Below are 12,761 nucleotides of genomic sequence, written 5' to 3' on the forward strand. Positions count from 1 at the left end.
GAATGGGGCTGATGTCAGCCCAGTGGCAATCCACTGTCCAGGTATGACACAGCACACAGGGAGAGCCTGAGCAGCGTCAGGCTTTGTGCTGACAAAACAGGGACAGCCCTGGGAACACGAGGCTGGGATTTCTTGCAGGAGCACCTCGGTTCATAAATCCCCCAGGCACACGAGTGCCCTCTCCACTTTCACTGCCAGCACAATACAGTGTGGCTGAGGGCAAGGAAAGCTTTCCTTCTAAGTGGCTTCTCCAAAGCCAAAATCAGCTGTCAGCCTCCAGGACCCACCTGATCACCAGCACAGCTCTGGGACAGGCAGCATCTCACTGAGCCTGTTCAGCAGCAGAGGTGCTGGCTGCTGGGCCGATGCGATGAGTGCTGCTGCTCCAGACTATTAACTGGTCACTCCAAACTATTTTTCTAAGGACATGCATGAATCCTGCCACATGCAAAGTGACAGCCAGAATGCCCCAGAGGCTACCACCCTCCATTTAAATTACTAACATGTATGGGGCGATCAGCAACCAGAGCGGACATCAGCACTAGGTCTGCTTCCATCTGTATTCTTTCACCTGCACTGTCCCTAGGAACCAGAGGAGAAAGCTTGTGCCAGGTGTTCCCATGCCCTTACAAGCCCATTCCCTGGGAATGGGACCCATAAGCCCGCAGGGACATCCACTCAGCTCCCACTGCACTGACCAACCTGCATGTGCCAAAACCAGCAGCACGTGCAGACCCCATTTGCTCACAGCCCCCCACGCTCCCACCCCCTTCCCCCCACTCTCCCATCTCCCTCACCCCCATTCTCCCATCTCTCTCATCACGTTTGCAGTGCTGCACTGTGCACACAGACTCCCCCTCCCTCCATCACCCACGCACAGCTTTTCTCACTCAACACCCACTGCAGGACTCTGCCAATCTGCGGATAACTTCTCCATCCTTCTCCCTTCCTTCCTTTCCCTTTTTGGAGCAGTTGGAGGAGAGGGTCTGATCGTAAAGCACCTTCATGCAACTGGTCACTAGAGACTGAGCTGGAAAACCTCACCCCAAAAGCTTTAAAGTTCTTCCAGCTCTTGGTGTTGGTGCTTCTGAGCAGGAGGCATGAGGTGCACAGTCCGTGATCTCCCTCACTTTAAAGAGAGCTTTAAAGCATTAAATAATTAATAGCATTGCTAATCTCAGCCAGATTCAGACAACTGACACAGAAGCCAAAGGTTTGGTGTTACTGCACTCCATGTTGCTCCCCAAGCGATGCTGTGCAGAAGCAAAAAGCACGACCTTGCTCTCACCAGCACCAGCCTCACACCAGCCATCTCCTCAAGGAGCAGCAAGAACACTGAGCACTCAGCAAGGACATTTAACACCCAGTAAGGATGCTGAACACCAGCAACGCGCTGCAAGCTGGGGTATGGGCACCGAGTACAGCCACCAAAGGGCTCCACTACCCAGACAGCAAATCCAGCCGTGGCGGAACAAAGAGAGAGCTGTCACATTGCCTAGAGAATACATCTGTTGGTTTGTAGCTAACTAGTGAATTCATTTCGGCTCGAGGACGTGCTGGGAAGAGAGAGAAAGGGAAGACAAGACAGCATCAGGGAGTCAAAGCCAGGCTCTGTAGTGTGGTGGGAAGAAGTGAGCCGTAATTCTTTCAGCCCTATTGTCCCCAAAGGCTCCAACTCCGAACAATAGGAGGTGGGAAGATTTGCTGCTCCCCTTGTTTGCTTGTTACAGATAGCAGGTGTGTAAGGTGTCAGCCTGACTGCTGGAGGCTGAAGTCTGCTGATGCCAGAGCCAGCAGGGCTCAAGGGGAAACCTGCTCCATCCTGAGATCAGCCTCACTGCCCTGCCTGGCAGACAGGAGCTGTGCTTGACTGTCCTGGCCCACAGCGATTGATCAGCTTGCTACTTTCCCAGTTTGAGATGTCTTTCACTAAGGAATGGGTCTGAGTCCTTGATTCCTCCCAAGCCACGTCTCCATCAGACCACAGTGCTTAGAGGTTTCCAGATCTGAACACAGAGGGCACAGACCCAGGAGCCTCTGCTGCTTTTCCACCGCCCCACAGCCAGCCCAGCCCTGTGCTCCTCAGCAGTTTTGTGAGCAGGTCGATAAGATACATACTTGTCAATTTGGTTCAACAACAAACTTATGTTTATTTATACCATGCCCTTCTCAATCATACCACAGCGTACAATTAGCTGTAATAGAATTTTCAACGCTTAGGAATAAATCAATAGCTGGTTCATCCAGAAGCAGTAAAATGAAACACTTTTCCCATACAGCCTGTAGTTGCTGTGAGCTTCATTGCCACGGGGGCATTCCGGAGATGAAAATAAAACAGTGGGAAGGTATTGCATGGAGCTGGATACGCTTCTGAGCTTCCAGCCCTTTGTCAAACCTCACCTCTGGGTCTGGGATGTGCTGATACCTGTGGCAGGTCTGTGTCCTGACAAACGCCCTCCCTGTGCTAAAAGGGCACGGATTTGAGCTGGAGGCAGTGAAGGAATGAAGGCATTGATAGAAGAAGGCATGCAGCCAGCAGACCTGCTCTTCTGCTTGGAGTGGTCCCAGGATGGGATGCATGCACACAGCCAGCTCTGCCCTGCCTGACCCTGGGACCCATCACAACCCAGGAAGAACAAAGCAGACAAAACCTTTTCCCTTTTTTCATTTTTTGATTCAGCCTCACACGAATTTGCCAGCTCCTGCCAAAGCAGAAAGAAAAATCCTCCTAAATAAGGCTCGAGCTGAAGAAGAAACAAATTGTTTCTGTGTGAAGATGAAGTTAAAACACTTATCTCCACCAAAAAAACACCCTCCAGAAGCTCACATTTAATGGGGAGGCACTGCCAGGGTCAGCAGGCCAAAAATCTGACGGCTGCTCCCTTCCTTTGCCTGCACAGATCACACACTGCTCCACGCGCCTTCCTGCTCGCCTCTCAGAAGAAATGCTGCAGAACTGCTTTATATGTACTTGGTGTGTGTGTATATATATATACGCAGAGTGAAAGATGTCTAAAAACTATGCCAATAGCCCTGAGCATTTGCAAACAACCGTATAGAAGGCTCTTCAGGAGAGGCAGACAGAGGGGGATCACAGCTGGCATGAGGAGCTGGCACTGCTGGGGAAGGTGACCCAGGGGACACACAAGCTGAGCAGAGACCCCTGGTGTGTGCCCTGCCCCAGCCCTCCGCATCTCCCTTACCCCCAGAGCTGCTCCACCTGGCTCTGAGCTGAAGCTCCTAAGGGAGAACTGAGCATCAGACAGCTGAAGCACATCAGATGGATACTGGGGGACATCATGTAGGAATGCTCAGCTCAAATCCCTGCCCGGAGAATCAGGGGATGGGCTTGGGCCCCTGTTCCTCCACTTTGCACAATGTTGGGAAGGTAATGATGGGGCAGCTCAGGTGCTTCTCTAGTACTGAGATTCTCAAAAACAACCTCACTGTGGATGTGCCACCAGCTGAAAATCTGTCACTGAGTTCTCATGGGCATATTGGTAATGACAGGACAGTGCAGGAACCAGTGAGCAAGGGAACAGCGGTTTAAATAGCATCAATCCTGATGTTAGCTTTAGCCAAGCCTGTTTTACTAAGGATCTGTGAGCATTTCATGAACTGTATTTAAGCCCTGGGATCCCTGGGGAAGAAGCACCTTCAGCTGCAGAGGAAAACAGAGTGTGAGCGGGGGGGCTCAGGCTGGAGGAGCTCATAAATGCTACCAAACCCAGCAAGAGCCATCAGCTCCTTCCAGCTGCACGCCACAGAGTGGAACCTCAGCAAGATCTCAATGCACACACTGCAAACAAACAAACAAAACGTTCCTCTCCAGAAAACAACACTCAAAGCCAAGGCACCGAAATGCCAACAGCTTTCTAGGTAGAAATGTGATTTCTACTTGCTTCCTCTCTGCCCCAGCCAGTGTATTTTTCTGACCCCTGCCAGTCCCTGTGTTTTCTTCCATGTCAAATTTTCATTACATCTTTCACAGGCAGAAAAAAAAAGGAAAAACCCACAACATTCGGAAGAACTTCAGAGTCTGAGCAAAGCAAACAGCCCTGGGAATGCCCAGAGGTCCCAACGCCTGCTCTGCCTGCTTCACACACAGCCTCACCGACACAACAAATGCATTTGCAACCCGGAGAACACATTAATGAGGGATCCTCCGGTCAGAGCCTCGCACACAGGCTAAAACCCTCATCCATCCTGGAGCACTTAATAAAGCATTGGGGCTTTTCATTGCCAAGTCCCACTAGAACCCAGCTAAAAGGAGCAGTTAATTCACTTACCCGAGCAATCAGCTCCCCGACCATCCCTGTCCATGTGCCGTTTGCCTCGGGGACTCCATAGACACCATCGCCAACCAGGTGGATCTTATAGTTGAAGCGTAGGATCTCTGCCAGCTCCTTCAACATGTCCACACAGAAGCCCTCGTAGCGGTCGTTTCCTTCCAGCTCCTGATGGTTCCACTTCAGCATTAAGTAAGGGTTTTCCTGCATCGAAACTGGGCAGCTGTCATTCCCATCTTAGCCGGGGCAGCACGGTGTGGAGGGGAGGGGGCTCTGCTATGAGGCACCAGGACCAATCTCTTGTCCCATCCATCCCTATGAGACAGCTCACCAGATGGCTTGGGAACCCAAGGAACAGCCAGGAGAGCCATTTCTGCACTGATGTTCATTGGCTCCACCTGTGTTATGGGGTGTTCTGGAGGTACAGCAGGTTCATCCCAATCTAGGATATGAAATCTAGGGATTTGCCTCTGGTGGCTGCTTCTGGTACGTGCTAGAGCAGCCCAGTGACCACTTGAGCTCACACAGGATGCACAGAGCCCAGACTCTTGGCACAGAATTTCTTCCCCACCTTGGGCTCTTCTTCAAACTTAATGAGGAACAGAGGAACAGTGCCCAGAGTGCTTCAGGATTTTGAGGGGCGTTAAGGCAGGAGCAGAAGCACTGGAAAAACCATGGGGTAGCCAGCCCAGCATTAGGTAGGGAGCACCTCAAAGGGGAATCTGTCAGATGAGGATGGTGGTGCCTGTACCTGTGAAGTCATGCTGCATAGAAGTTGCACCCATCTTAGCCAATTTTAGTAATTATTATGGGTAGAAGGGACAACTGTCCCTTCCAACTTACCAGCTGTACAGAAAACAAGAACATCATTCAGAGATGAATGTAAAATGGCAACTTATCCCCATCCCAGCCCTCTCCCCAGCTGCTTCTGAACTCATCAAATATCATTTCCATATGAAACATCAACTTGAGTTTAATTACACTGTCATGAATTGTCCTCAGTGCTGTAATTAGAGATTTGATCGTCTGTTCCTTATGAAATCAGTGTGCAGCACTGCGTAATGGGGGCAGAGAGGGGTAGGAGGACAGAATAATACTCTGTCTGATTGACACCCCTAAGCATCGGGCTGGCAACAGGCTAATGGGAACTGCAGGTGACTCCCTCACTTACCAGGATGGTGGTGACGATGAGCGTGGTATTGAACAGGCTGTCAGATATGTTGGAGGAGAATATCCTGTTGTCCATGCTGAGCCCTTCAGAAACGTGCCAGTGGCCGATCTGGAGAGATAAACAACACAATAATGAAATTTACAGGGCGAGTTACTGTATGCACCCACCATATGGCTCCGGTGACTGACAGCCAACAGGCTGACCCTGGAAAAGGAATTTAAGAGTGCTCTGTTATCTTTGCAACGCACCCTGACAGAGGTATGGCAGGGGGATGGGTGGGTTGGTACACGAGCCTGGTGGCCCACTGCCAGGCCAAAACCTTCCCTTGAATGAGGAGAACTTCAGGAGATGCTGAAGTGCTGTGATTTCATGGTGAGAGCTCAGCAATGGGGAGATGGGGCTCCTGCCTCCAGCTGCCTCGCCTTGCTCCATCTCTGTAACACGTCTGAAAGCAAGCAGAACCCTTGCTGTCCTCCTGCAGGTGTCTGCCATTAATTCTGGTGGCAGCACTGGGGAGTTGACCCCAGTGCTGGGAAGAGTGTCATGACTCAGCTGTGACGCAGGTTTCAGCAAGGGGGAGGAATAGCAAAAATCCTAATTTTAACTCCAAGAGTCTCATCCGCCTCCCTCAGAGCTCTGGACAGGGAGACCAGCACCTCCAGCACGCAGCTCAGAGCACGCAGATTGGGATCCTGCTCCCTTACGCCCTCCAGAAGAGCCTTGTCTTTTCCCATAGGTAGACCAGAAGACGCCACGCTCCTAAACTGGGAGATTTGCCATTCATCCATGGACACGGAGCTCTTGAAGCACACCTTCAGCTGGAGCACGGGGCAGCTTTGACCCAGCCTGCATTTTTGACCCAGCCTGCATTCCCCACCTCTGCACAAAGGACTGCCTCCTGTTGCAATGGTGAACAACCACCCCTCTGCAGCAACCGCTCTGCGAGCGAGGGATCAGCCATAAACAAGGCTTCCTTGTTGTTTTTTTTTCCCCCTAGATTTCACAACCATAGATTAGTGACAGATTAACTTCGGTTTCAACAGCCCTCACTGCTCTCCAATTCATCTCTCCCCTGCTGGCATATTGAGACTAATTGACCGCCTCCTCCTCTGGCAGCGCAGCGGATGTGACCTTGCTTTTAGCACAGCACCAAAGCCAAGTGCTCCCAGTGCCGGGGTCCCTCACCTCACAGAGCCCCATTCCAGCTCGCACTGTCCCCTCACAGCATGACAATACCACTAATTGACTTCTCCTGCCGCTCGCCAGAGCTGAAGCTGAACGTGTCAGGGGATGTCTGGGATTGTCAGATCCCTCTCTGTCTTGTAAGATGGATGTCAAGGTGATCTTAATCATCTCTATCTACATATGAAGAGCCTTTGAAAAACAGAAAACAAATTCATCTGCGAAGCTCGTCAGGAAATAATCAAATGCTCTGCACAAACGTGGTTGAGATGCTCCCGTTGTTAAGGCTGCGAACTGGGACTTCATGGTTTTTAGGACGCGGGAGTTTTTAGTAGAGGATGTGATTGGTCTGTATAAATATACCAGGTGGAGGAGGCCCATCACAGTGAGGTAGAACAGCTTTTGAAGCTAAAATGATAGCTTTAGCACACACACAAAAAAATAAATAGATATAAACCAGCCAGAAATAAACAAGCCGGAAAATCAGAGGAGGGCTTCTAATGATCAGGAGAGCTGAAGTGATGGCAAAGCTTTCCCAGGAGAGCAGTGAGGGCAGTGCAGCCACCTGGCTGCAATCTGGAGCTGCCACCTTTGGAGACGGATGGTACCACCTGGTGGCAGGCTGTGGCCAGGTGCAGAAGTTCTCTCCATGCCCCTGCAAAGCGTCACGGGGCAGGAGGTGTTTCTTCATCTTTGTTATTGGAGAAAGGAAACACCGGGTCTCAGTGTGAACCACCCAAGGAGCAGGAGCACGAGGCTGGGATAAGCAAGGAGGTGGCACTGCTCCTGACGTTGCTGTGTCCCCGCAGGCAGACAAGACCCCTCCCATCAGCTGCTTTGCAGAAGGGGATCAGTGGCACTTAGAGATTTCACATCTCCATAGTGAAGTATCAGCAGTGCCGGCTCCCCTGCGCCTGCAGCTCCTCCACTCAGACCACATCAGTGATGGCCAGGCTTGCGAGCTCCTCATGGTACGAGATGACAAAATACCACTCGGACTAATGACTTTAATGAAGTCTTCTGCCCAGTGCCCTGCGGGCTTGAATGGCAGCTGATGGCAGGGAGAGATGACAAGGCAAGACTTCTCCGTAAACTTCAGAGGCCTTTATCACTCCTTAATTATTTTCTACCTAAAAATTAAGATAAAGGCAGTCCTGAATCTGTCTCACAGCAGACAGCAGACACCGCTGCAAGGAGCACAGCTCTCCTCCAGGCTCTGGTTAGCAGGCACTGTCCTACAGACTGCATTCATCACCCTCTGTCCTGCGGTGGCCCCGGGAAAAGGAAGGAGTGCAAAATGCTCTCATTTCTCATCAAGCCTCCATTTGGAGATCCTTGTCGGCTCCGACGGGGAAGGGACTGTGCCAGTAGGAGATGTAATTAAGTAGGTGCTGGGTACATGGTGCCTTCATCAGCCTGGAAAGGAGGGAATGATTTTCTGGAAGGGGTGGAAAAGGGGATTAAGCAAACAAATGGAGACCCTCAGAGGACACTGCACATTGTTGCCAGGCACTTCTGAAGGACACTGTGACACCAAGGCGAAACCTCCCTTGCAGCAGACAGCAGGGGACACAGCGAGAGGTGGCCACAGAAACCTGCAAGCCCCAAGACATGCACACAGCCCCCAGAACCCCCTGTGCTCCCAGAAGGACACCCAGCATCACCAAGCAGGACACACACCAAGCTTCCTGGCACTTTGGATCTGTCCCCTGTCCCAGGCACAGGATCTGTCCCTGAAACCATGCAGAAGAGGAGCGAGCCCCACAGGCACCGGTTAGCTGACTGCCAACTAAAAAGCATCGACGTGGCAGTGAGGACTGCAGCAGATCTCAGAGCTGTCTGCTGGTTGCTCATCTGTAGCTCATCAGTGTAACAATTAAGCATCCCCATCGCTCCCACTGCTCCATAGCAGGACACAGCAGCTAAAGGTGGGGTTAGGGTGGTGTGCCCATCGTGGGGCATCCTCTTGCCTCTACCTGGGGCCAGGAATACCCCAGCCCCTCTTCACCTCCTCCTCCTGCTGAGCTGCTAAACCTGAGCTCTTGTTTTACTGCAAATTGCTGCCCGGGTACCTTAGAGATGCTCTTTTGTATTGGTAAAGAAAAGGAGAAAATAAAAAGATGACATTTACCAACCCAGTCCTTGTCAGATCTATGGATCACCGGCACATTAATGAGTCTGTGCTTTATCGCGCATTCTATGAACAGAGAGCAGCCTTCATCTGGCTGGGGAAAAATTTCCACTAGTTAAGCTAAACTGGGAAAAAACACGTTCAGCACATTACATAAATGTATTAAAAATTGGATGTCAAAAAGCCCCGTCTCTCCTTGCCCAAAAGCAACAGCAAATTTTAAAACCTAACTGTCTCTAATTTGTTTGCTGGCTGAGATCTGGATCAGCTTCAAGATCGGTGAATTCTCTATCAAAGCTGATGAGCTGGAAGTCCCTGTGGCTTCGATAGATGGAAGGAGAGAGGGTGGAGGAGAGAAAGAGAGTGAGAGAGGCAGAGAAATGGGCAGAGAGCGTGAGCTTGATTAAAAATAAGGGAATAGGAGCGTTTCAAACAAGAGCCTGGACAAATCAGTTAATATAACCCTTGGGAACATGATTGCCCCCAGGATGTGGATGTCTGTTCCTTACCCCGTCCCCTCACGATGGGTTTAATTAAATGATTTTAATGATTTATTTAGTTATTTTTATTCCAAGAAGCACGCTAGGCGAGAACATGATAAGCATCCGCGGTGTGGTGGAACGGCTGCAGCCTCTGGGGCTTTGGCTCCCCTCTGCAGCAATGGAGTTCACAGCTCCAGCTGGGAAAGCCCATCCCCAAAGCGAGCCTGCAAGCTGTGAGTTATGAAAAGCATAACTACAGACCACACAGAGCAATCCAGCACCAACTGAAGTACAAGCAGAGGCCCCTGTACCATCCCCTGCTAAAGAGGGAAGATCCTCTCTTTAAACAGGGGCTCTGTGTTATAAAAGATGCTAAATCACTGTCATATCAATCTCTTCCAGATCCCTCTGGGACCTGCAAAAAAAACAGAAAAGGAGAGAGAGGAGAGAGCGTTTCTGGGGCTTGGAAAATCAGCTGCCTCCAAACTCTGAGGTCGGTTACTGGCTGCTGGGAAGGAAAACCCATCACTTGTGTCATCTGAGCCGCATCACAGGGCTGCCAGGGGGAATGCTGCAGCCAGGGCTCTCTGTGGAGCTCTTGGAGAAGCATTGCTCCAGAAGAACCCATGCACTCCATGTGAACTCCCTGCCACATTGAAACACATCAAAAATACAGCAGTCAGAGCGAGGTTGGCAGCATTTGTTTCCCTTGCTCCAGCTGAACGCAGTCTCCTATTAATGTGGATGGGCTTGGATCTGTCACTTTTACTCAGAGCGTGATGGGCTTGGGGAATGATTAAAAGGGCATCGGTGCTATGAGAGATCCCACTGTGGGGAAAAGGCTGTCCTGATCCCATCTCACTCAGAGCCAACTAAAGGCAGCATCAAAGCCGAGCTGTCACTAGACAGGTAAGAACTGGCAGGCCACGTCCTGCCAAGGCTAAAGCTCACTGCTGCTGGACCAGAAGAGATTTCCTAAGACTGTGATGCTCTGATGGAGTGGGGTGGGATAGCAAGGTACTGCAGCTTTGGTTCTCTGCCAGCATCCAGGAGAAGCGGCGCTCTCAGAAAAAAAGGGCAGCTGTAGAGCTGTCACCATGGCAGTAAGGCACATGAAGTCTTTTTCTAGGGTTTCCAATGCTTTTTGGGTTTGCCAATAAAGGCTGTATTCCTTGGACACAATGTCAACGGTTTGCTATAGGTGACACCAAGCTCTGAGCCCTGCAGCATCCTTAGCTTTAGCTGAAGTACCAATTTTTGCCTATTCTCAGGGAACTCCCACACTTTTTCCCCATTGAAATCACTTAGTGCATCTCCACGAGCTTCAGAACAAAAGTGACCAGAATGTGACCTTACATCCAGCACGAGCTTCACAGGCACTGCCAAGATCCAACTCACACACACACCCTTACCTGCCGGAAGCCGCTGTGTGTGTGCTGCAGGATTTTCAGGGCATAGTTGGAGCGCTGGCCTTTGCTGTTGAATTCGATGTGGCCGGTGAGACCTTCCAATTCTACCTGTCCAAGAGAGAGTGAGTTACACACCTGGCTGCCCTCCCAGCAGCAGCAGCATGACACTGATGGGGTGTACTTGTCTTTGGCTAAGGGGTTCACACGTGTGGGTCACAGCAACAGAAGGCTTAGGTTCAGCTGATCCTTGTTTGGGGAGAAATACTCATGGAGCTTCCTCTTCTAATGGCATTTTGATTGTGGCCCAAGCAGACTCACGACACACACGCCTTCTGCCTGGCCTGGTTCAGTTTGAAGGCTCAGACTGACAAACTCAGGCTGAAATCCAGGGGTCTGCTCCTGTGCTTGGTCACTGCTGGTAACTACACTTCTACATTCAAATAGCTCAGCCCCCTTCATAGAAAGCTCACCTCTGGCACTGAGCTCTCAGCAGTTGTACTGCCTGACCTTATATCAGCTCAAGTTCACTCCAAACAGAACTCAAATCACTTAGAAACATTCACATGTTAAAAAAAAAAAGACCTAACTTCAGTTTTTCTACAGCAAAGCCTGAGAAAAATGGGAGTTTCATGTACTTTCAAGGCCAGTGACAAACCAGTCCTCAGATCTCCTCTCCTTTCATTCCCAGTGCTGCGTTCAAAGCCATCGATGCTCTGTGCTCAGAAGCTGCTCCAGCACGAGCAGAACGCGCCCGTTCCCTGCTCACAGCCTCACCATGCGCAGGTAGTTCATCAGGCTGGTGCCGTGCTGCCAGATCTGGGCAGAGCCACAGGACAGCGGCTTCACGCCGATCTCCTGGCTGCGGTTCAGCTCCTGCACGGCGCTCACCACGGCGTACACGGCATCAAACAGCAGGGCAGAGGAGAGCTGGGGGAAAAGGAACGAAAGGAAATGAGCCTTCTGGGTTTCGGTCCTTTGGGGACAGCTGTTCAATCTCCTGGTCAAGGAGAATGCTGAACCCACAGAAGGTAAGACGACTGAGCGGCACGAGCCGCCACTGGGGACCAGAGAACCTCCCCTCCTGCACTGCTGGGAGAAACAGATCCATGGGAAAGGAGGCTCTGCTACATCTGCTTCTCAGATCTGCTCTTCCCATTGAGATCATCTCCTCCCTCACTGCAGCCTCCACTTTCCTGCTGACTGCTACCTTCTCTGTAATGGCACTATGAAGCCACATCCAGAACCACGGAGCTCGTCCCCTCTGTTTTTCACCTTTGCTTGCCTTTCATCGGATTCCTTTGTCCACCAAACCTCACAAACCGTGTCTTCTGCCCACGTGCAACCATTCCAGGGGTTTTGATCTAGGTAATAATTGGCCATTTGCTCTTTGTGCTCACTGTTGTGAATAAGATCTCACTTTTAATTACCATCACTTCCTGACTCTGCTGGAATTAAGCCATTGAAGCTCATTGCTATCAAGGCTACATTTTCCTCATGGCTACTTCACGGCGCATCCCTCCCCGTTCCAGCTCAGCCACGGGTCTGTCTGCAGTCAGGGCTGCTCTGTCCTGCTGGTGACCTAAAGCAGCTCAGCATCCTCTGCTCCTCCCAGAGCTTGGCTCGCTTCCTCCCACTGCCCTGCAGGGACCATCTCTCCCAGTTCCATCAGCCCAATGAAACCTGGACTTCATCACATCGCTAATTTGAACAGAGCAAGCCAGACTTAACCCTGCCTGGTCTTATTCAGAGCAGCGCTAGAACCTTGTTGACTGCCATGTCTCTTTTGTTAATTGCTTCTTAAAGCAATTGCCAAATCCTTTTCCCTGCCCCTCCTTTTTTCTCTTCCACACTGGCTCTTCTAGCAGGACCTCTCTGACCCATCCTCTCCTTGGCCCTTGTTCAGTGCAGCTCTTTACCACACACTTAGTAACTGTGGACTGACTCCCATTCCAGCTACAGGATATCATACATGGCTACCAATTACTTTTCCTGGATCAGGAACCAAATTAATCACAGCTGGCTGATCAAAAATATTATGACAGCAAACGCAACCCCTGTGACACGAAAATTTTGCCATCTCATACCAAACCAGAACCT

General features: G+C 50.9%; 1 protein-coding gene across 9 annotated transcripts in view; it reads right to left on the reverse strand.

The window, feature by feature from the left end:
* The window catches only part of GRIK4 (glutamate ionotropic receptor kainate type subunit 4), a 123,827-nt gene that overhangs the window by 17,042 nt on the left and 94,024 nt on the right, over nucleotides 1-12,761 (reverse strand). For all 9 annotated transcript variants that reach the window (XM_048968462.1, XM_048968463.1, XM_048968468.1 and 6 more), the window contains 4 exons: nucleotides 11,439-11,591; nucleotides 10,668-10,772; nucleotides 5,461-5,568; nucleotides 4,290-4,493 (listed from right to left, as the gene is read on the reverse strand). In XM_048968462.1, the coding sequence (XP_048824419.1) occupies nucleotides 4,290-4,493; nucleotides 5,461-5,568; nucleotides 10,668-10,772; nucleotides 11,439-11,591 (570 nt within the window). The remainder of the gene's footprint in view (nucleotides 1-4,289; nucleotides 4,494-5,460; nucleotides 5,569-10,667; nucleotides 10,773-11,438; nucleotides 11,592-12,761) is intronic.

The sequence above is a fragment of the Lagopus muta genome, chromosome 22, assembly GCF_023343835.1.
Source record: "Lagopus muta isolate bLagMut1 chromosome 22, bLagMut1 primary, whole genome shotgun sequence".
Lineage (NCBI taxonomy): Eukaryota > Metazoa > Chordata > Aves > Galliformes > Phasianidae > Lagopus > Lagopus muta.